This window comes from Sceloporus undulatus, chromosome 6, assembly GCF_019175285.1.
Source record: "Sceloporus undulatus isolate JIND9_A2432 ecotype Alabama chromosome 6, SceUnd_v1.1, whole genome shotgun sequence".
NCBI classification, from domain to species: Eukaryota; Metazoa; Chordata; class Lepidosauria; order Squamata; family Phrynosomatidae; genus Sceloporus; species Sceloporus undulatus.
Window position 1 is genome coordinate 169128258 of NC_056527.1, and position 24296 is coordinate 169152553.

At 47.1% G+C, this 24296-nt stretch overlaps 1 protein-coding gene across 7 annotated transcripts; it reads left to right on the forward strand.

Moving 5' to 3' along the window:
* Positions 1-695: 695 nt before the first annotated feature.
* KIF23 (kinesin family member 23) lies at positions 696-17693 on the forward strand. Of its 7 annotated transcripts, none has more exons than XM_042476973.1 (24): positions 696-903; positions 2874-2946; positions 3166-3294; positions 3782-3887; positions 4391-4527; positions 4928-5037; positions 5138-5308; positions 5817-5858; positions 6202-6314; positions 6702-6823; positions 6946-7048; positions 7544-7623; positions 7711-7830; positions 8430-8589; positions 9339-9503; positions 9947-10104; positions 10424-10597; positions 11193-11372; positions 11741-12076; positions 14035-14265; positions 14824-14906; positions 15249-15330; positions 15442-15512; positions 17048-17693. In XM_042476973.1, exons 1-24 carry the CDS (start codon positions 890-892, stop codon positions 17061-17063), a joined length of 2976 nt encoding a protein of 991 aa, XP_042332907.1. In that variant the 5' UTR covers positions 696-889; the 3' UTR covers positions 17064-17693. The 7 variants fall into 7 exon arrangements, with proteins under 7 accessions (XP_042332907.1, XP_042332911.1, XP_042332909.1 ...); XM_042476972.1 differs by having other exon boundaries at positions 699-903; positions 5135-5308; XM_042476977.1 differs by lacking the exon at positions 11741-12076 and having other exon boundaries at positions 697-903.
* Positions 17694-24296: the final 6603 nt, after the last annotated feature.

The window sequence follows — 24296 nt, forward strand, 5'->3', positions numbered from 1 at the left end:
ATTTGTTCTAAACCCCACAACAAATGCCAGTTCCCAGAATTCCATAGCCTTGAGCCAGGAAGTGTTAAAGCAGTGCCAAACTGGGTTATTTCTCTAGTGTGGATGCAGCCTAACTTTTATTCCAAAGCTTTAAAGGAGTTCAGTGCTGGACCCTAATCCTCATTTAAATTTGGGATGGATGTGGGAGCTGTCAGTGCTGTTTGAGACCGCCTTGACTGCTTTGGCTCCATGCTATGGAATTCTGGGAATTGTAGTTTTGTGAGCCTTCTCAGTCAGGGAACTCTGGTACCACAACAAACTACAGTTCCTAGGATTCTGTATAGCATTGAGCCATGGCAGTTAAAATGGTGTCAAAGTGGGTTGTTTCTGCAGTGCTTTCTTTCTTTAAGGCTTTCTTGGCAAGATTTGTTCAGAGAGGTGCCATGGTCCTCCTCTGAGGCTGAGAGAGTGTGACTTTCCCAGGGTCACCCGCTGGGTTTCCATGGCTGAGGAGGAATTGTTTATGCCAAGCTCAATGCCTAGTGGGCCTCCAGAAGCCTGAGCTCGAGTAGCCTTCTCCGTTGCCATGGAGACAAGCTTGCTCCCAAGGCTCCTCCCCCTCCTAGGTTACCTTATGACGCGAGCGCGCATGCGTCTACGCCAGAAAGCCACACCCACCCACAGAACGCCATGCGAGGCACGACGAGAGGAGGGGATAGAGCGGCACCACACCAAGCCCCGCCTCTTCCTGTCCGTTCTGCGCCCTGATTGGAGGGATTTGAATAAAAGCGGGCCAGCCCCGGATGCTGGTTGCTGCGAGGGAACGTTCAAACTGGAGCTTCGGTGAAGAAGAGACAGAGAAGAAAAGAAATAAAGAAGGGAGGAAGGAAAGAAAGAAAGAGGCGGCGGAATGAAGGCGGCCGCGTGAGTGAAGGGAAGGGCTTTAAAAGGGCCTTTTTAATGCGCTTTCATCCCGCTTTTTCCTCCAGAAGCAGCTTCGTCGTCGTGGCTGCATCCGCACTGCAGAAATAATCCGCTTTAACTGCCATGGCGGCGTCCAGGGGATTCTGGGATTGGTAGTCTGACAGAGAAGGCCCAATCTCTCGCAGAACTACAAATCCCAGGGTTCCATAGCATGGATATGGAGCCCTGGCAGTTTAAAGCGGTCTCAAACTGGATTAATTCTGCAGAGTGGCTCAGCAGCCCAGCGATAGAAATACTCTGGCGCTGCTTTAATTGCCACGATGGCTCTAGTGCTGCGGGATTCTGGGATTTGTAGTTCTGCGAAACAGCCCTCTGTCTGGTGCACAACAAACAAAAGTCCCAGGATTCCATAGCATGGAGCCACGGCAGTCGAAGAGGTTGCCAAACTGCATTACGCTCAACCCTCCGTGTTTGTTCTCTCTAGGAATCTCTAGGTCCTCCGGGGCAACTCTGTGGTCAACTTTAACCATAGAGTTGCCCTGGAGGACCTAGAGATGATTCCTAGAGGGAATACTCTACTAGGCCTTTGTAGCTCCTCCAGTACAACTCTATGGTTCATGTCTGTCGGACGTTGGCCATAGAGTTGCCCTGGAGGACCTAGAGATGATTCCTAGAGGGGTGTGCTCTTGGGCGTCCTTGTGATTGGCGGTTCTTCCATATTCAGGGGGGCCTTGTGGGGAGGGATGAGGGTACACTCAGCAAGCCCCCCGCAGAATAGGCGTTTTGAAGTGGCCTGTGCTATGTTCCCCATGACATTCTTGCAAACAAGCTTGTAAAATGTGGGCTAGACAAAGGAACTGTTACATGGATCTGTAATTGGTTGACTGGCCGAACCCAAAGGGTGCTCAACAATGGCTCCTTTTCATCCTGGAGAGAAGTGACCAGTGGGGTCCCACAGGGCTCTGTCCTGGGCCCAGTGCTATTCAACATCTTTATCAATGACCTGGATGAAAGAATTGGGAGCATACTTATCAGATTTGCAGATGACACTAAAGTAGGAGGAATAGCTAATACCCCAGAGGACAGGATCAAGATTCAAAATGACCTGAACAGACTAGAAAACTGGGCCAAAGCTAACAAAATGAAATTCAACACGGAGAAATGTAAGGTATTGCACTTAGGGCGGAAAAATAAAATGCACAGATATAGGATTATGGGGGACACCTGGCTGAATGAAACTACGTGTGAAAGGGATCTAGGAGTCCAAGTAGACCACAAGTTGAACATGAGTCAACAGTGTGATGCGGCAGCTAAAAAGGCCAATGCTATTTTAGGCTGCATCAATAGAAGTATAGTGTCTAGATCAAGAGAGGTAATAGTGCCACTGTATTCTGCTCTGGTCAGGCCCCACCTAGAATATTGTGTCCAGTTCTGGGCGCCACAATTCAGAAAGGACATTGAGAAACTGGAGCCATGTGTCCAAAGGAGGGCGACAAAAATGGTGAAGGGTCTGGAAACCATGCCCTATGAGGAACGACTTAGGGAGCTGGGGATGTTTAGCCTGGAGAAAAGAAGGTTAAGAGGTGATATGATCGCCCTGTTTAAATATTTGAAAGGATGTCATATTGAGGAGGGAGCAAGCTTGTTTTCTGCTGCTCCAGAAAACAGGACCCGGAACAATGGATGCAAGCTACAGGAAAAGAGATTCCACCTGAACATTAGGAGTGGAATGCACTCCTTCCTCGGAGGGTGATAGAGTCTCCTTCCTTGGAGGTCTTTAAACAGAGGCTGGATGGCCATCTGTCAGGGATGCTTTGATTTGGATTTCCTGCATGGCAGAATGGGGTTGGACTGGATGGCCCTAGTGGTCTCTTCCAACTCTACGATTCTATGATTCTATGTCTTGGGAAACGCCTCTCTTGGCTTTGGGGCGGCTTCTCTAATAAACGCGTTGCTTTTCCCGTTTCCAGGAGAAATAAAACCCCTCGGAAGTGTCTGCTGAAGAAGTCCTCCAACAACAACATCCTGAAGGACCCCGTCGGCGTAAGTGGCTGGTTTAAGGCAGGGCTATGCCCCTTGCGTTTAGCACAACGCAGAGGCAGGATGTATTGAGCAAAGGAGGATACAGCCCAAAACACCCACAAGGAACTATGGAGAAGAAGCTTTTTGTGGGCTTTTCAGGCTCTATGGCGTGTTCTAGAAGAATGTATTCCTGGAGTCTTGCCGGCATTCATAGATCTATCCTCCCTTTCTCACGTTCAGGTGTACTGCCGAGTGCGCCCTGTGAGCGTCCCGGACCAGGAGTGCTGCATAGAGATCGTCAGTGGTACAACGGTCCAGGTCCACCCTCCCGAAGGATACCGCATCACTCGCAATGGGGAGTACAAAGAGGTATGTTTCTAAACCCCCCTATCAAGTGGTAGTGAAATCCATAGCTGAATTACACCATCTGTGAAAAAGCTCTTGGTTTTGTCTGTCCTGATCTTGCACCATCCAGGTTTCTCCCTGGGGAATGTTCTTGCCCAAGGGAATAAGAGAGGAGCCCAGATTGCTAGAGATCATTGTCTGGAGCCCAATAAGGTTTCTATGGGAGTGTAGGAGACACTACAAAGGGAAAACGTGTAGCAGCCTTTCCACTTGAGAGTCACAGGTGGAGACCTCCATGGAAGAAGTGGCTAATTTCCACTTCGGTTTGATACGGAAAGGTTGCAGCATTTGAAGGGTTTGCAGCTAGCATCTTCCTGGGATTTATTATGCAGAAGCAAAATGCTGTCTGTGGCTTCCTCAGTTGGAAGCAAGAGGTAACCTGCCATTTAGGACTAGCTGCAAAATGTCTCCTGCCTCTCACTTCATAAGAACTTTCTGACTTCCTCTCCAGCTTCAGTATTCCTTTAAGGAGGTGTTTGGCAGCACTACCACTCAGAGGAAGGTGTTCGATGTGGTTGCTCGGCCCTTGGTGGAAGATCTCATCCACGGGAAAAACGGTATGGCGCAGTTGGTGCAAATATTCCAGGATCAGAGATGTGCTCCATTTCCCAGAATGCTTCTGGCCCAAGGCTGATAGGGATATGCTTCATTGTGTTCTGATTACAAACAAGTTTGAGTGTCTTCAATAGAAACAGAAATGTATTTATTTATTGTGCTTACATACTACCCTTTATTCAAAGATCACAGGGTGGGGTTACAAAAAACCCAAGTTAAAACAATAAATAAGGTTGAGTGGCTTCAATACAAATATAAATTTATTTATTAACGTGTTTACTGTATATACTGCCCTTTAATCAAGATCACAAGGTGGGTTACAACAAAATCAAGTTGAAACAATAAGTAAGGTTTAATAGAATACCAACTTTGTTGCATTAACTGCAGCCAAACTCACTAGGAAGTGCTGTCCAGGAAACAATGGTAGAAAGCCTCCTTTTCCGATGACAAAGAGCATATGTATTCCCAGACGCATTGACTGTGGCTCTGTGTCTTTAAATCCCAGGTCTCCTTTTCACCTATGGCGTCACAGGGAGTGGGAAAACCCACACCATGACAGGGTCTCCTGGTGAGGGAGGGCTGCTTCCACGCTGTTTAGACATGATCTTCAACAGCATTGGACCTTTCCAGGCGAAACGATACGTAAGTCACTTCCTGTGTTGGAGCTCTGGTGCGTAAGGAGTTATAGGGCCAGGTGCTTGATTTCTGTGAATGAGCTTTTGACCTCAACTTCCAAGCATTGTGTTCAAATATGTTGGAGTATTGCTGTGGGGGAAGAGCTTTCTTAGGCTTACTGCTTTAGCTAACTGGGGTGGAAATCATGTGGCATTGCGCGTGTTCATGGGATTCAACTGTTCCTTTCCGCCACCAGCTATATTGGTTCAGGCTGCTGGGAGGTTTATTCTGGTGTCCTCTGGAGAGCCGTGTGGTATCTGTTTCTTTGCTTTTAGAGTTTGTGTTCTTCCCCAAAAATGTTAATTCTTGCTGGCCAGGTAGTAACATTGGCAAGGTTTTTCTTATGGTCTGAAATCCTTGTCTGTAGGTTTTCAAGCTCGATGACAAGAACGGGGTTGATGTGCAATGCGAGGTTGATGCTTTACTGGAGCGCCAGAAGAGGGAAGTCCTCCCAACCCCCAAAACTCCATCAAACAAGTAAGTAGCTGTGAGGGGTATACGCCTTTCCATCAGGACTGTTGCAGATGCTTCAGCCTAATAAAACATCTTTCCTTGTCCTGCTGTGGCTTTTCAGCAGGCGGCAAATAGACCCTGAAATTGCTGACATGATTAATGTACAAGATAACTGCAAAGCGGATGAAGTCGATGAAGACAATGTCTATGGTGTGTTTGTCTCCTACATTGAGATCTATAATAACTACATCTATGACCTTTTGGATGAAACCCCCATCGACCCCACCAAGCCAAAGTGAGTAAGGGTCTTCCTCTGACAGCTAGCCAGATTACAGTTACATCAGGTGCAGGGGACAGAACTGCAGTTTATTGCTTTGGGTGTCAAAAAAACCAGGGATTGGGGCTAGATTTCAGATTTGGGGCTCAGTTCTTAAGGGGGAAAATGTGTTTGTTTTGAGACTTCCGGCTGAGAAATAATGCAATAACAATTTGAAAAATTGATGTGAACGCAGCATCTTTCTTAACCGTTGTGTTGATGATGAGTTTTGGTCCCAAGATCAGTCAAAAAGCTTTTGCACATGATTTGTTCTTCATTAGACATTCTGTAAATCTGTGTCACTGAGGTGTTCAATTAGAAATTACCCTTTGCCAGTTGGCAGCCAAAATTTCAGGAATCATATTGCAAGATGGGAGTATTTGTTCACAATACAGAGCATTGTCCCCATGTTTCCTGGGAAATGCTTCACGACTTGACATTAATCAAAGAGTGTGTGTGTAACACTTGAACTGTATTTCTTTGCTAGGTGGAACAACTGTGGCACTCCAGTTCGGAACGCTGACTTTTTGTATGTGCACAGACTTACTTTCTTTTTATAGCAGTCAAGGCGGCTGGTTTCCACCTGGTGGAGCTGGTAGTGCCAGTTGCTGTGGACTTTGCCGTCTGCCTCCTTTGACTAGATAGTTATTGCCATTGATAGCTTTGCATGTGCCAGAATAAACATTTCCCTCCCTGTGTGTCATCTGCATAGTTTGGGACTCCGCTTGCTTGCTTCCTTGGATAAACTAATCCTGGCTGGTAGTTTGTATCCTGGCTGACTTTAGAGTGCGCCTGGCTAGTTTGTCTTCCTGTCACTCTTGATAAGTCTGTTGCTGGCCATAGGCTTCATGTCAGGGCTTTTCCCCACGCAGGCTTCCCCAGTCCAAGATTCTCCGTGAGGATCAGAATCACAACATGTATGTGGCAGGCTGCACGGAAGTGGAAGTCAAATCCACCGAGGAAGCCTTTGAGGTCTTCTGGAGAGGTAGGTTAATGCCCCTGCCCCACAGAAGAGCCATTTTTGTAACGGAAGTAGGGCACTGCAGGAAGAACTCCAGGTATCAAGATGCCTGTGCATCTTATTTACATGGAAGCCTTTGTGGGTGGCAGAAGGGGCTTTGCTAAGCGAAAGATATAAATGAGGACTGTTTCCACATTAGTGGTTCTTTGATCTTTCTTGCCTTTCCTAGAACTAAAAAACAACACCAACCCATCAAATTTGTAAGTTCCTCATTTGGGAAGGTTCTCTGGCTCTTGTATCAGCCTTCCACTCCCCCGGTCAATGTGGTGAATCCAGCTGTAAACAATATCCCATCTGTGGCTGCATCATGCTGGCCATTATATTTTTCAGCCTTGTTTCTTCTGTTAACAGGCCAAAAGAAGAGGCGCATTGCAAACACTCAGCTTAACCGAGAATCCAGCCGTTCGCATAGTGTGTTCCTGATAAAACTGGCCCAAGCTCCCTTGGATGCAGATGGCGACAATGTTCTGCAGGTAAAGCTAGAGAAGGGCTGGCAGAAGTAGAGTCTTTCTCAAGGATGATGGTGTATCTCCCCAGGATGTCTTGGTGGTGGTGGTTTTCCTTGATTGAAACAGGGACTGCTTCTTGTTTTCAGGACAGAGAACTGATAACCCTGAGCCAGTTATCTTTGGTAGACCTTGCAGGCAGTGAGAGAACAAACAGAACAAAAGCCGAAGGAAACAGACTGCGGGAAGCAGGTAGGTGCTGCCTTTGCTTCCTTGCTCCAGGTTTTGGCTCCACTTAGCTGGCCTGAAATAGGCACACGTCTCCATATGCCACTGACCTGGCAGAAGGAAATAATCTCCCGCACCCATCCCCAATATCTTGCTTAGGGCTCTTTCCATATCTTTCCCTGTCACTAAATGAAAGTGTTCTTGCAAATGTTAGTAAGAGGATGTTACTGAAAAATACTACTCAGTGAGAGTTACTTTACCTCTGAGTATACCCTTCTGAACAGAGATTGCTCCTTAAAAGTCCCCACACTTCTATACTTACCTTTCTTCTAGAGAGAACAGCAGTGTTTACTTGCTAAAGCATACTCTTTTTAGAGAAGTAAGGAGAGCATTCTAGTCACTGGGAATTTCTTTGGGTGATAATTGCCACTTGTCCTTTTAGACCCTGGGGATACATATGATGTGGAGGTACTTATGGCCTTCTAGTGACAAGCAGACTAATGTTGTTCATTCTTTCAGGTAACATTAATCAATCACTGATGACACTCAGGACTTGCATTGAAGTTCTGCGGGAGAACCAAACCTATGGCACCAACAAGGTGTGTGGCTTTTTGTTTTTGTGGATTCTTTTTGCCTGCGGAGGCCTTAGTCCTAAGAACTTGGGGCTTATTGAACTCTTTCTTTAGATGGTCCCGTATCGAGACTCAAAGCTGACCCATCTATTCAAGAACTACTTTGATGGAGAAGGGAAAGTGCGTATGATTGTCTGTGTGAACCCAAAGGCTGAAGATTATGACGAGAGTTTGGTAAGTCAAGTGTTTAATTTTCCATTGTTTAAACTTACTAAAAGTAGTGGGGAAGGGGCTGCCTCGGTCTCAGTCCCCCTTCACACTAACTACATCACAGCATGTTTAAACTACGTAAACTAAGTGTAAAACTATTTCTTAATGCAACTGCAGAATAAACATATGAAGGGGTAAATGTAAAATGATCTGAAAAACTTCCAAGATGGGCCACATGTACATGCTGGCCAGTGTTAGGTTTTGGAGTAAGTGACATTGGTTGGGTTTAATTTGTTTTATTTATTTATATACCGCTATTCCAAAGATCATAGCGGTGAACAGCAAGTAAGCTAATTAGCAAGTAAGCTAATTTGCCCCCAACAGTCTGGGTACTCATTTAGCGATCTCGGAAGGATGCAAGCCTGAGTTGAGCTTGGGCCCTTTTGCTGGTCTTGAACTCGCAACCTTGTGGTTTCGAGTGAATGGCTGCAGTACAGGCATTGAACTACTGCGCCACCAGGGCTCCATTTATTCAAGTCTTGATTAATTTGACTTATTGTTTGACCACGTTGTAAATATTGGACACCTAGATGGTCACAAATATATATTTTTTCCTCCTCTAGCAAGTCATGCGATTTGCAGAAATCACTCAAGAGGTAGAAGTTGCAAGGCCTGCTGACAAGCCACTGTGTGGGTTAATGGCTGGCCGGCGGTTTAAGAACCTGGCCTTCAGGGAGGAACTCTCTCAGCAGCTGGAACTCCGAGGTGGACCAATTGATGGAGGTAAACCCTGAGTGGCCCTTGAGACCAATTGACCCTGTCCTTAGTTTTTTGTGGGGTTTTCAGGCTATGTGGCCATTTTCTAGAAGTTTCTTCCTGACGTTTTGCCAGCATCTGTGGCTGGCAATCAGAGAAGATTGTTTGTCTTGTATCTTGTCTCAAACAATCAGTGGTATAATCTTCTTCTGACCTGCTTGTCTTGCTCAACCCTTGTTGCCACTGTCACACCAGGTTCTAAACCTATGTTTTGTAAGTTGGGCTGAAGGTGAGGGTGGTCACTTCTAGGTTGATTCATAGAGATCAATAATAATGACAGCATGTCTTTAAAAGAGAAGGCTGAGGTTAGTGTCTTCTCCCTGCAAGTTCTCTGCTGCAGGGAGGGTTTTTCTCACGAGAGACATCTGGCTATTGTTATACTGCAGCCCCATTATAATGTGTAGCTTGAGCTGGAATATATATGTATTAGTACTTCAGATTCTTTTTGCTCATACATGTGCATTTGCAGGCAGATTGGCAGTGTCTTGTTCAAGTGTCCAGCAACAGTGCAGAAGTTCTCAGCACCTCTAGACTGAAGGAAGTCTCTGATTAAAAGCTTGCCTTAGCTTTGGGAAGACATGTTCTTGATGTGCTGTTGTGTTGTTTCCACTCAGGCTGGTAGCAGGGCCTTACTGATACAGTCTGCTCTGAGTCTTTTGAATTGAGTGGGAGAGAAGTCCCAGGCGGTTAAGCAAGAACTTCTTTCTCTCCTGCAGATAGAGAAAGGTCTGTCACAGAGATGCTCTTACAGAACTTACCCCCAATGCCTTCGTGTGAACTTCTGGACATCAATGATGACCAGACTCTTCCTCGGCTGATTGAAGTGTTGGAAAAACGTCATCGCATCCGGCAGATGCTGTCAGAAGAGTTTGCCAAAAATGGTAAGCCCTTGGACTCTCTTCCAATAGATAAGTGGAGGCTGTGAGCTATTCATGTTGCTCCTCTTGGAGTAGGTACCCACACATCCTTTAAGACATGGTTCTTTAGTTATTTGATGTGGGCTGGCAGGCTTTTCCCCAAGTGTGCAAGCAACTGGCACAATATTTGCACCAGACACTTGTTTTGAACTGCCAGCCAAGAGCACCCAAATTGGCCCTAATCTATGGATCCTCATTTTGAGTAAGAGACTTAACAATGGCTGCTTCACACAGATGGTGAGCAGTGTGTCAACAGAATAGCTCTTGTTTGATGTATAGAAGCACTCTGAACTTTATGTCTGCTGAGGTCTCCATGTTGTTTCCATCCTGGAGGGTGCAGCAACTTGAGCTAGGCTGAGCCCAGACTTCTCAGTGACTTTGTAGTGACTGAAGCTCTTCCCTTGCAGTGCTTTCTGTAAAGAGCATGCTGCAAGAACTTGATACCAACATTATCTCCAAAGAGAACTTTGCGCAACTGAAAATTGCAGAAAAAGATAAAATAATAGCAGGGCAGAAAACAGAAGTTGAACGTCTGGGGAAGAAAACAAAAACTCTAGAATATAAGGTCAGTGTGTACAGCTTGGCTTTAAGTGTACATCCACATTTGCCTCTACTCTTCAATGCTGCGTTGACCTTGTTTAAATGCAGGATCAGAGACTGCTGGCAGATTTTTAAAGAAATATCAATTTGTCCTGTTTCAACAGGCGGTAAAATGATAAGCATTTGAGGAGCTGTCCCTTTATGCACCTATGCCTCAGCTACTAGTTGTGTTGGTATCCTGCACAAATTACAATCTAGGATCATGCTTTACTCTCCCCACAAATCCCTTCCTCTGCTAAATGGATTGGGGGTGAGGTTTTGGACCAGGAACTCTGTCTCCCCAGATTGACATCTTGGAAAAAACTGCGTCAATTTATGAAGAAGAGAAGCGCAACCTGCAGCTGGAGCTGGAGAACAAGAGCCAGAAGCTTCAGCGCCAGGCCTCAGATAAGCGCCGGCTGGAAGCGCGGCTTCAGGGCATGGTGACGGAAACGACCATGAAGTGGGAGAAGGAGTGTGTAAGTGCAGACACTTCTGCTTCCAGGCTGATGTTCCTTAGAGGTGATGAAAGTGTTCTTGCTACCATAAAGCAGCACCAGGGATCAATGGGGCCTGTTCTGTCCCTGTGGGTACAGCAGGGTATATGAGAACCAGCAGTGAGGGGAAGATTGATGCTGGGCCTGCTAACCTTGATATCTCATTTCTCTGGAGTGGAGCTCCATCTTGAGCTCCTATGTAGATTCCCTTAATGTCAGTTGAGTTGGTTGTCTGCTAGAATATTGTGGTATAGGTTCAAAACTTTTCAAGTCATCTGAGAATGGGAGCAAACTCCTCTCAGAATTGGGGTTGGTGTCCCCCCTTTGAGGCTAGCTTTCTTCTTCAAGTTCTTGTAAACGTTCTCCCTTTCCCAGTGGCTCTTGTCCCAGTTCTACAGAAAGGGCCTTCTTAGCCAGTGCTGCTTCCTTCCATCAATAGTTGGTCCCTCATTCTTCTACAAGGATTCAAGGTGGTTTAGCAGGATCCATTGTAGCCCCAAACCTCTATTAGGGATACTGGATCGTGGCTATTCAGCACCTCTTTGCCAGTCTCACCAGTGTGCTCTCTTGCATGCAGGAGCGTCGGGTCGCAGCCAAGCAGCTTGAGATGCAGAACAAGCTCTGGGTGAAGGATGAGAAGCTCAAGCAACTGAAAGCAATCGTCACAGAACCCAAGCCCACCAAACCGGAGAGACCTTCTCGGGAAAAGGACCGGGAGAAGGCCCTACAGAGATCAATGTCACCTCCACCAGTCCCTGTAGGTTGCCTCTGAGTTCTCCTTAACATGGCACTCATGTGTGTTTTTACTATGGCTGATGTGGCCAAGTTATTCAGGAGTGTGGCTTGGGGGAGGGCTGGAAGTTGTATAGTTAATCAGAATAACTTGGCTATGAGTCTAATGCTTCTGTGTCTTTCTGTTTGTGCCTTGCTTCCTTCCTTCCTTCCCACTCATTACCTGGAAACATCTCTTTCCCCCTTGAAAACTTATTTCATCCATACTGGAAGGGCCATGGGTAGGGTGTGGGTTCACTTGGGCAGAGTCTACCATCTGACTTCCTATCTGGTTTCTGGAGGGTTTCCTCTTTCTCTCTCTCACCCTTGGTCACTAATGGCACCTCTCTTCAGCTTTCCAGTCACTGCGCCTCTCAGCTCCCTCAGAGCAGCAACCACCCGCCGCCCCCCGCGACTCAGCTGCAGCTGCACAGGCGCTCTAACTCCTGCAGCAGCATTTCGGTGGCCTCCTGCATCTCGGAATGGGAGCAGAGGACACCTACTCAGGGCAGCAAGTACCCCAGTGGCGCCGGCAGCGTGAGCGTGCCCAGAGGCAGGAGTAGACAGCAGGAGCCAGAGCAAGCCCGGCCCTTGCTCATGCCAGACAGAAGGCGAGGCATGTGCTGGACCGGAGGACTTGAGAACAGCGGGCGAGGGGCTCTAGAGCTGGAAGAAGACCCCTGCAGCAGGGTTAGTGCTCCTTCTGGCTGGGACTGAAAGGGGCAGTGGGCAGTGGGCAGCTACTGCAACTCCCAGTAGAGCCAAGTGTAAGGTATGCTTGGAGTTGCAGTCTGAGGACATCCCAGCCCATCCCAGTGTAGAATCTGGTGCAGGGTTAGAAGACCACCCTTCTTTCCTCATGGAGAGGCCAGTTCTCCCAGGACAGCACTTGTTTGCCCACGGCACCAAGTGTTTTTGAGAGCTCTTGACCATGGCTGGACAAGTGTGGCTCCCATGGCTGTGGGGTTTTGGGTTTTGTTTTTTTTTTTTTTTTGGCCATTAGCCCCTTCCAAATCCTCAGACTAACCATATTTTTTTGGCCAAGTATTGCTGCTCTTCAAAGCCTCTGTTTGTAATAACTTAATTTTAAATAGGATTCAAGGCCACTCTGTACCCTTTAACATCAGTAAATACCCATTTTGGAAAACCAGACGTAGACATCAAGCACTTCAGGTTTTGTTTGTTTCATTTTCTGGTAGTCTATGTAGTGAGTCCCAGGCCGTAAAAGTAGCCCCAGGACCTGCAGCAGTTGCCCAACCCTGCTTTAAAAAGAATGTTCTGTAGCTAGCACATGTCTGCTGTTTGTGTTCCCATTGGCAGAGTTGTGGTGAGTGCAGAAGCCAAACACAGATCAGATGAGCAAACAAAAGGCCTCCCCCACTTTCCCCAAATGCATGCAAATGACAATAAGCCTCTTTCCAGAAGCACGAGTTGGAGCTGGTTCACTTTCCTGACTCTCAGCATTCTTCACATTGTGCTGCGCCTGTGTCACATACCTTTTGCTCTCTTTCCTGAGTAGGAGGTCATGGTCACCTAAGGAAAGGTTTTTATTCTACTTTTGTCTGTCAGACAGTGCATGGACAAACAGTTTGCTTCATATGGTAGCAAGGCAGCCACAGTTGACTTGGCAGGTTCTTCTGTGTAGCCTGGTGTACAACTACTCTGACTTTACAGTTCAGACATCTGGTTTAGATGTTTAGACATCCAAATAGTCTTGCAGTCTTGTGGAGGCTTTTAGGTGAACCTGGAACTTCCTGTTTGCTGTGACTGTGGTCAGCCTGCATCCTTGCAAATCTGAAAATATAAAGCATGCAGCTGCCTCTAGTCCTTTAAGCACTGTACCTCAAAATGGTGGCAACGTGAGAGTCTGTTGTACACCATTGTTATATGGCAGATTCTTCTCAAAAGTGGAGGCCTGTGGACCTATGCCACTCAGTGAGCCATTGGCTGCCAGTCCTTAGTGAATGCCTAGCAGACTATGGTGATATGAAAATATTGTGGCAGAAATTTGGTACTGGTCCTTGGTCCTTGGGGGCGGGAAATGCCAGTCTACCACATCAGACAGTTTTAGACTTAATGCCATACAGTGCTGGGTTTCTAAATGCACCTCTTGGCCCTGATCCTGTTGACTAGTGTAACTACAGGGATATGGGTTGTGCAAAGGTAAAATGGCTGCAAATTCTCCTTCTATTAGTCCTACTTTACTTGTTACTTTAAATTTATGGCTCATCCTTTGCCCTCAGAGTTCAGTGTGAGCCTTCAGTGCTAGGAATGCAAATAAAACTATCAGTGTTTTGCCCATAAGCTTTTGGCTGGAGCCTTCCTGCTGCACTCTTGGTGTAACAATGATGGCACTGGTGGAGCTAGCAGCAGAAAGAGCCACAGCCATGCATGCTCACAGCTGGCAGATGTGGTTTGTTTTCCTCTGCCGCTGTGCAACCCTAGAAAAAGTGGGGCTGCTGGCGTAACGCACTGACAGATTTGCAACCTTTGCAGCGGAGCCCTCCAACCTGGCCAGACTCCAGGGGTTGGGAGTTTTCCAATGCTGCATTTGGGAGGAAGGGGGCATTGCCACTTACGCTGCTCATATTTCCTCCTTTTCTTCCTGCCCCCCGCCCCCCATGACCACGTGTTCGCCTCCGGCACAGAATGCCCCACTGGTTCGCCTCCGGCACAGGCGCTCTCGCTCGGCTGGGGAGAGGTGGGTTGACCACAAGCCCCCTTCCAACATTCAGACAGAGACAGTCATGCAGCCTCATGTGCCTCATGCCATCACAGTAGCAGCTGCCAATGAAAAGGCCCTGGCCAAGTGTGACAAGTACATGCTGACCCACCAGGAGATGGCTTCCGACGGGGAGATCGAAACAAAGCTGATCAAGGTAAAATGGGTTGGCAAGCGGTGGAGGTTTGTAGGGAGCCATGGGGATGTTTGTTCATTTTCTTTCTGGGTGAATGGCCCTTGTTGGCTCCAAAGAAGCGGCACCTTTTTGTGCCCCTCTTATGCCCCATCTATTTGAGTGAGGATCCTCTTCTGGTCTCTGGGACTGTTTGGTGGCTTCAGTGATGTTGAATGCAGTGTCCAGCAAATTGTTTGGTCTTGTCCTCTGAGATCTTTGGGCAGATAGTGAAGGAATGTAGGTGGAATTGGCAGACCAGACTTCAATGCCAGGCTTGGTCAACTTTGTTTTTTTGCAGGGGGGAATTCAGGGGGATAACATAGGACTCCAGAAGCCACAGAAACAGCCTTGGCCACTCTTGGCTGAGATGATCTTTGCTTCTAGATCAGTGTAATGTGAGCCAATGTCACACAGAAGCCAGCTTTTCCTTCTGGCTTTCTCTGTATATCTAAAAATGCAGTGGAAACCTTCTCAGTGCCTCTGAACTGCTCTGCTCCAGAGTCCTCAGTGGAAACATACTTAACAGCTTTTCACTTCCAGGGAGATGTTTACAAAACCCGAGGGGGTGGGCAGGCTGTCCAGTTCACTGAGATCGAGACCCTGAAGCAAGAATCTCCAACAGGGTGAGTTTGGCTTTCTTGGCCCTTGACCTCTCCACTTAAGGTATAGCAGGCCATGGGGCTGCTGGAAGTTACACTCTCCCTGAAATCTCAGGTTTGTAGCAGTGTTCAGGAGTGCATTTGCACAGTGTAAGGTAGTGTGCCAGTTTCACCCGTTCCCTGAGATGTCAGATCTGGCTATGGTGGTACACGCCTTGATTTACATCCCCTTTAGACTACTGTAATGCCCTCTGTAATGCTGCCTTTGGAAACTGTTGGAAAACAGGTTAAAAATGCAGCAGTCAGTGTGCTGAGCACTGACCTCAGAACTATTCCTTACTTTCCTTCTCTTCCCCTGCTGCCCAGTCGCAAGAGGCGCTCCTCTCCCGTGAGTCCGGTGCCACCAGATGAGGCCACGGAATCAGAATGGACTGACGTAGAAACCAGAGTAAGTCCCAGGAAAGGGGCGATGGGTGAGATGGGGACCAGGGAGGAGGTTCCTGAATTGCCTGTTGATGGTGGGGCACCTCTGCGTGCATCTCTTCCTTTCCCCCACCAGTGTTCTGTTGCTGTCGAGATGAAGGCCGGCTCTTACCTTGGACCCGGATACCAACACCACGCTCAGCCCAAGTAAGACCCTCTTTTTTCCTCCCACATCGCTTGCCCCCAAAAGAGGCTTGCTATTTCCTGGAAAGGCTGCTGGCCCCTTGGGTTCCAGAGAGAGACTGGGCCAGAGACCAAGGGAAGCACCTATCTAGCCCAGAGAGGCGAAAGAGAGAGAGAAGAGGGCTGGCTTGGGAGCTGGCAGGGCTTGGGGCAGGTGGGCTGAAAGACCCAGAGGACTGCGGACCCAGAGTTTGCCGTTGCGGTTTGGCCTCTTGCAGATAGGTGCTGGCCGTGCCGTGGAAGTGATCTGTTCAGCTCAGGGGAAGAAAAGTGGCAGTTTTACAAGACTTGTTAAGCAGGCAGGAAAGAGGGCCTTGGAGGTAAAATTAAAAAAACCAAGTCGTTAAAAGGTTTCCCCAAATAGACAGGGAGACCTGTCAGGTAGAGCTGGTCCTAGCTCATGTTGGGTTTTGCCCATGCTTCTTCCAGAAATGCACACGTTTTTTACCTTTCCCCCCAAAATGAAGTGATCACATCCATTTGGGCACCTTTCCTCTTCTCTTCCCCCTTCCCCCCCCTCCCCCCGTCTTTTTAGCAGGGTTGGGGCTTGAAAGCTTATAACCCTCCGGATGCTGGGTTGCAACTCCCATCAGCCTTAGCCAACATAGCTAACAGCAAGTGCCGCTGGGATAGGGATATCCACTCTGCCAGCATTTGGAGGGCTGGTCTTTTCTCTCCCACTCTGAAGGAGACCCTGCCTCATGTTCTTTGGGGGGGGGCTTACTCTTCTGAGAGGCTTCCAAGATCAGTAACTTGGACTTTAAATTAGCCTGACATTGGAAGTGGGCAGTTAGGGAAAGCGAGCCACTTCCCTGTTCCCTGCCCTGATCCTCAGACAAGACCAAATGTCTTGTAGGACACAGACACCTGGCTTGTGTGCCTTCCCACCGCCACCATCCCACTCCCCTCACATTTATGTTCTGTGAGCTTAAAGCACAGTACGTGGCCCTGCGTTATTCCCAGATGGGAACTGGGTTGAGAGAGAGTGACCGGCCCAAAGGTCACCAGGTCATCCTGTTGGCACAGTAGAGACTTTGGCCAGGATTTCCCAAGTCCAGCCCAACTGTGAAGTCGAAGGCTTTCATGGCCAGCATCCATGTTTTTTTGTGTTTTTTTCTGGCTATGTGGCCATGTTCTAGAAAATGCTCTTCCTGATGTTTCACCAGCATCTGTGGCTTTGGCCTCTTCAGAACTGATGGCTTCAGAAGATGCCAGCCACAGATGCTGGCGAAACGTCAGGAAGAACATTTTCTAGAACATGGCCACACAGCCCGAAAACCCCACAAAAAATCCAGCCCAACTCTTGTCTAGCAGAGTTGTCCTCGCTGGGTGTTGCTGGAGTCTTGTTTGATAGCTCTAAGGCGAGGAGGACAACACCACAACTCCCATCTCCTTGGCCAATTGTTTGCTTGTTCTAAACCAGCCTGCCAAATGCCAGTTTGTTATTAACTGCATCTTTTCCCACAAAGGCTGATGACAAATATGTTTTGTCTTTGCAGGCGCAAAAAGCCATGAAACGCTGAGTATGTCCGTTGGAGCTCTTTTGTGAAAGACTTTCATTGCCGGCCAGTGGCTAAAGGGAAGAGACAAAGATATATAAAGATATATGCTTTTTTGTGTATGTGGCCCCGCTCTGCATCGTGGCATTGGGGAAAGATGGCCTCCCCTTGTATTCTGTTACCTCTTGACTGTCGCGTGGGAAGGCCGTCTCTCCCTCCTGAATAAGCTTCCAGTACTTGTGTTCCTGCCACCTTTCTTCCCCTTGTAGTTTCCAGGTGTTCCTTCTTTCAGATTCAAGAGACTATGTAAAACACGCTGCTATTTATTTAGCTGTGCCCATAATGCACTTTAGAATACCTCGGTGCCAGTTTCAGACTGTCGTCCTGATTTAGCAAGGGACTCCTTCCTCGGCTTTTCAATGGCTCTCCTTGGGCTGTGAGCATCCAGGTATATGTTGCAAGGACTCACCTTCAAAGTCGTAGCTCCTTTCTTCACCTCTCGGTCTGCTCTTACCTGGTTTTAACGTATCGGGACTTCTAGCTAGCTGTGCAGCAAGCAGATGTTACCCTGTCTTTATGTGTGGTTTTGTTATATCGAGATAGCAAATAAAAAAAACACAACCCTTTTCACTCCAAAAATTTGAAACTGCGATGTCCAGTTTGACTTTTCTGTCTGCTGCAGATGTGCTTTACAGGAGAAGCAAGGAAGTGCATTGCTGGGCAAGTTCCACTGGAGGGTGCCAGACGCTAAGAAGTAATTCCCAGGCAAGAAAAAGTGCAGACTGCTCTCTGTTCCTTGTTGGGGACGAGGCGCAGGGGTGCTTCCATAGTCTAAGGTAGGGTTTTGGTGCAGGCACACTCTGGAAATGGCTGCTCCTCTGTATCCAGCATTGAGCAAGTGGGACAGCTTTCTGTTTTTGTCCTGTGCCTTCAAGTCTTTCCTGACTTATGGCAGCCCTAAAACTAACCTATCATGGAGTTTTCTTGACAAGATTTCTTCAGAGCAGGTTTGCCATTGCCTTCCCCTGAAGGTTGAGAGCATGTCACTTTTCCGAAGTCACCCAGTTGGGTTTCATGGCCAAGCTGGAAATCAAACCCTGGTCTCCAGACTCCTAGTTCAAACCACTATGGTATTTCATGCTATTCCTGAGGATAAATGGGCACAAATGGGACCTTAGTAATGAGAATAGTACAAAATGGGTTCAGCCTGAAGTGTTGTTTGTATGACAATTCCCTCTTCTGTGCAACTGTTGTTTTGCCCAGCTGCCCTAGATGCAAGTCACATCTTGGTCCAGGATGAAGCAAGTGTTGAGCCTCTCAAAGGCACCTTGGGAAAGTTAAGCTGCCTTGTTACTGGACTCACCAATGGTTATCTTGAAGAAGGTGGGCATCAGTGTGCCAGTCAGTGATTGCATGATGCCTTTCCTTCCCATGGCAGGGAAGTGGTAGCTGGTGGTGTCCCATGTCAGTGGGGTTGTAAATCCACCCCAAGCTTTCTAGAGTGCAGAACCCTCTTCCCAAACAGCTTCAGACCTTTGAGGCTTATCATAACTTGGAATGGCGTCACTGCTTAGTCACATTTGCACATTTATTTGTTGCAACAGTTGCCCTGGGATCTGGTGCCCTGTGGTTGGGGGCTTCATCATGTTACCCCGAAGCCTGGTTACAACCCAATGGCCTTTTGGGACAGAGCTTTATTTTATTAAGCTTGACTGAAAAATGTGAGTAGATTGGGATTTTTTATTTGTAGTTTTCCCACTTTCACAGGGGTCCTGTGCCCCTAAATGCAGCGAATGTGGGGGAGGGGGGGCACCCTTTCCTCTGCCTGTCTTCTTTTCAGTGCCAACTTGTGCCTCTCGCTGCAGTGACACAAAACCAATTCTCTCTTTGTTTTATGACAAAAATCTTGCAAAGGAAACCATGGTTGATTCCTGAGCATTTATATTTAGCTTAAGCTCAAAGGAGAAAGAGCTATTTTTGGTAACCTTGGGCCCCTTTGGTCCTTTTTGTTTGCACTGGGTCATGAGTTCTGAACCCAAAAAAGCCTCTCCATAAACTTGGCCTGAGCTTTGTAAATCTGAGCATGAAGGTGCTTTCCCAGGGACTGAGCGGACCTTTGTCCCGCTGCCACCGCCTGTAAAAATATTGACTCTGTTAACACCTACGTTTTGTTCTCTTCCTCAACACGACAGCTGCTAAGTGCTTGGGAAACAAAGATTGCATGTTCCCTGCGGGGCTGACAATGGCTGCAATCTAATCTGCTCAAAGGGCTGCACAAGGGACTCTGGCCACTTTGTCCTCCCGTGTTTGCCCTGCCAGGGCCATGTTCAGGTTGTTCCGACATGGAATTTCTGAAGCTTTATCTTCCCTTGATGTTGCAAGGGAAGGAGCTGGGCATCGGTGTGCCATGCTGTGGTTGCATGGTGCCTTTCCTTCCCATGGGAGGGAGGTGGTAGCCAGTGGGGGAACCCCATGTCAATGGGGCTGCAAATCCACTCCAGGCTTCAATCCAAGCTTTCCAAGGCACTTCCTAAATACCTTCAGCACTTCTTTAAGTCTTGCCAGAACTTGGAATGTAGTCACTGCCTAGTCATATTTGCACATTTGTTTCTTGCAGCAGCAGTTGCCCCTGTGTCTGGAGAGTGTGCTCCAGGTTGCAAAAGGAGCAGCATCGATTTGCTCTCCCCCTGTTCCTCTTTTTGTAAAATTCAGTTTCACTGCTCCCTTGATCTTCTAGTTGCTCAGTGGCATTAATGTCACCCACTTTGGGTGTCTGGAAAGAGCTTCCCAGGAGGCACAGATTGCCCCACATTTGCTCCCATGGCCTTGCTCACCTGCGCCAGGCCAGCTGACCTCTGACTGGCCAGATGGCTGCTGAGAGGGGAGATGCTGCAGCCTCCAGAGGGTCCAAGCCTGGCATGGTGGTTGGGCTAGTGAGAAAGGGAGCCAATGCACCTTCTCACTTGCCCAGTAGTGTGCCAGTCTCACCCAGTATGGTCCTTACTCCCTACACCCCCTTATGATGGTTCCTTTGCTTTCGGTGGATGAAAGGGAGCACACTGTCATCTTAATCGTGCTTAAGTTCCCCATCTGAAATGGACATTTTTGTGTGATGCAGAACAACCATGTTCGGTTCCAAGTCACAGAAGTTGGATGGCTTCAATCTCCAGGGAAGGGAAAGATCCCACCTGTTCCTCTTTTCCTTGCTGAATTAACGGAGCACTTTCAACTCAATTTTCAGCAGCTGAAGGAAGCTGAGGCTGAATGGAGAAAGCAAAGAAAGAAAGAAAGAAAGCTGAGACATTTTAAAAGCAGCTGAAAAAATGGGAAGGGGCAAGACTAACTGGGAATGGGACACCGGGAAAGAATGAAATATGGGATGAGACATTAGGACCTCAGGTATGGGATGCCCTGAACCGAATGGCACACCTGGCTGGCTTCCTTGATCCCAGAGAAGGAAAAGCCCTTTCAACAGGTAAGGGAGCCATTGCTCCGTGGAGAAAGAGCCTTTGGTTAGTTCTGTTTGCCTTTCTCATGACAAGGGAGTGATCCTTTTGTGGCCTTGCTTGGCAATGGCTTCCACTTTGTTGTCCCATCAAACAAGCAGATTGTCTCCTCCTCGCACTCGGCCTCTGAGTCACCCAGCTTTCCCTCCCATGAGTTATTCTAATACAACAAACACTCCTTTGGTGCAGGGCAGGATATAAATATTTGAAGAGAGAGGTCCATTGCAATCGGGGCACGAAGGGTCCCAAAGAGAGGCTTCAGGATGTTGGGATTGTCTGAATCAGGGGAGAGAGATAGAGAGATTGGGGATATGCATTGATGGTTGATTTTGCCAGCTCTTGAATATAACTGCTCTGCATTGGCCAAAAAAAAAAAAATCCAAATTCCCGGCATCTTCCATCCTTGTTGGAGACATTGCAGAGGATCTCCCAATTTGGTCCACAGGGATGTGCAGAAAGGCTGTCCATTCTCTTGCTTTCCTGGGCTTTGATTTATTGATTGCATTAATTGGTGCAATTAATACCTTTTCATACCAGGAGATGTCACTGCGATGCTGGGCATTAAAATGAATAAGTCTTGCAAACTCCTAGGCGCCTCTTTCCTCCTGTGCCAACAAACGGTGAGGACAAAATTTGGGCATCCATCCCAGCCATCTTGATGCCACCCAAAGCGAGCTGCAAAATGACTTGGGAATGCATTTGCATTGGGTCAGAGCAAACCTGTTAGCAATTGCTCTGTGCGGCTTATCCACCTAGATCCGCAAAATTGTGATGCCTTTATTGGGTTAATTACATAAAATGCACAAAAGTGCATCATGCAAGCTTTCGAAGCTCCGCTGGCTTCTTCATCATGCAAAGATGTTCAGTGTCATAGAGGAGAAGAAAAGTAAGGATGGTAGACAGGGAATAAAATGTCAGTTCCATTAGCAGCAGCAGAGTAACTTCCATTGAAATCCAGGCTAAGAGTTCTTGCATTATAGCCGGGAAAAGTCATCAGAAGAAATCTTTTAGCATCTATTAAACCCATTGTCTAATTCAGGGATACGTATTATATGGCCTTTTAGATGCTTTGGGACTACAAGTCACAGCATCTCAAACCAACATGACCAATGGGAAACGGAGTCCAACATGGTTCCTATCATGGTAATTCCTGCGCATAACGTCTGCAACAACAATCTTAAGTCTTGCGGCTGCAGTTCCAAAACGATGCAGCCATGTCAAACTTTGAACTTTGGCAATATCAGCCCAATCATGGGGTCACCGGTTTGTGGATTTGGGGTGTTGTCATACTTTATTGTAACATGGATATGTTATCTGAGCGTAGTAGATTTACAATATACAAGCATCGCTGGCCCTATATCCATGAATTATCCATGAATATTTTTGAGACACTCATAGACCAAAAAGGGGAAAGAGATGCAATTACCTTCCGAAAAGTTTAAGCTTTATTTTCATGCTCATGAACACACACACACATTAAAAAGGTGGCTAATTGGCTTTGCGCTTTCTCCTGTGGCAGCTGTCACCTCATTAAGTGCGCCTTGATTTGCACATAAGCAAATTCAAAAGGAAGCCTCTTCACTTCAGATGAAAGTATTGTCTTCTCCCCTTTTAAACAGGAAAAAGGGGCTGCTTCCCACCTGCTAAAACCCTGCAAAAATTAAAAAACCCTTCCCAAGCAAAACCCCCTCCTCACCATGCCAAGCCCATGCTTTTTGCTAGATAAAATAGCATTGTGTGTTTCCTTTACTACATATGGGGATGTACAGAAAAATTCAATTGCAAAGACACAAAAGCCCAAGGGAACACAGGACCCCCTTGTTGAAATCATTGACCCAAAAAAGAGACACAGAGTTATGTAATGGTTTGAGCACTATGGCTCTGGAGGACAGGGTTCGAATCCCGGCTCAGATTGAGTTCCTGCATGGCAGAATGGGGTTGTAATGGACGGCCCTTTGGTGTATCTTCCAACTATGACCCTATGAGTGTGTTACTTGATACTCACAGAATTATGCAATGGTTGTGAAACAGTGTGCCATTAGTGAATTGCAACACTATGTTTGAATGCGCATGGGCACAATAATACTCAATATACATTCATGCACAACTCTGAACTGAACATGTCCATTCTGGACCAAAATTACCCGCCGCTCCTTTAAGGGAATTTATAGCACTGTGAGACGACACCAAGCGCATTCCAGCCCATGCGTATTTAAATGATGCACACAGATCAAGCCATTCCTGCCAAGTTAATTAAAGGCACGGCTGGCACATTTCTCAGAATTACACCCGTCGCAACCCTTGACCTGCTGAGTCCAAAGAAACGCCAGATGCCTTGCAGACTTTATGTGCTGCTCATGCGGCGTTATCTCAGGAGGACGAAAAGCTAACATGTAAACACCCAACCGCGCGCATACATTACTTTAACCCTAAGTCCAATGTCGACCTTATTGCTTGCATAACACTTTTCTGTTTTAAGAAATCTGTAACACAAATTACTTATATTCCACGGGGAGAAAGAATTCCAGTGTAAACAATGAATTGAAGCAGTATTTAACTTGCAAGACTATTGTGCTTTAACTGGAACATAGGCAAAAACTTGACAGCACACATCACCATGTGCAATAATAATAATAATAATCATCATCATCATCATCAATCTGCAGTTTTATATGCAATGCATTGGGATCATATTCTGTACTATATGGCATTTGTGTGCCTTTATATATAAAGGCATTTAAATTCCTTTTGCATCCAGGTTCAAATCAAGTGCTCTTACAAACAGAGGACTTTCGCCACTTGGGGGCACACTTCTGTTTTAAAAGAGACTATACTAAACTTGTAATTTAGACCAAAGCAATTGACGTTATTTAGCCAGCGCTAAAGTCGAGTGGATTCTACGGGCGTTTAATGGGAAACACTAATTTAAGACAAAGTCTGCAAAGCACCAGGAACTCCGTTACCTCTGGCATTTCCTATCTATTAACATACTAACTCTGGTCGCGCGGCATAATTAAGATATGGACTCCGATTTCCAAGCCGAGCAGCTCTTCCAAGGTCAAAAAACAAGCCCCGACGCAAGCGTTATCGCCGGCGTTGTTCTACAGCTGATTGCTTCATCTACATAAGAAACAGAACGTAATTAATATTTGCCATGCTCAGTCGGTCACTCAACATCTTCACCCAACCGCCCCCGACGCCTCTCCATTAATCGCTTGGCATAATCAAGCATGTCGCGCATGGTAATAAACTGCCGGAGTCTTGGGTCGCCTCCGGTCGGAGCCGGAGATGGGTCCCTGGTTGGCAACGCCTGGGAGTCGGGGCCCAAACCTTGACGCAGATTTGCTTAATTAAGGGGAAAGGGGATTTTTCACTAAATTGGGTGGCTAATGGATAATGCCAGGGTACCCCAAGGATGAAGGCTGGCATTTGTGCAGAAGGCAATAACGTTCAGCAGACATACTAGAAGTTAAAACACTGCCAGGATGGTCCATTGCAGAGATGGAGCATAATAACTTCACTCTCATAGAGTTGCCTCTTGTGAACTGCAGCATCCTGCAGCTAAATGTGCATTTTGCACTGATGCATATGTGTGATGCACACCAGTGTGTCCAGAGGAGGGTCACCAAAATGGTGGACGGTCTGGAAACCATAAAGCCTTATGAAGAGTAGTTTAGAGAACTGGGTATGTTTAGCCTGGAGAAGAGAAGGTTAAGAGGTGATGTGAAAGCCCTGTTTAAATA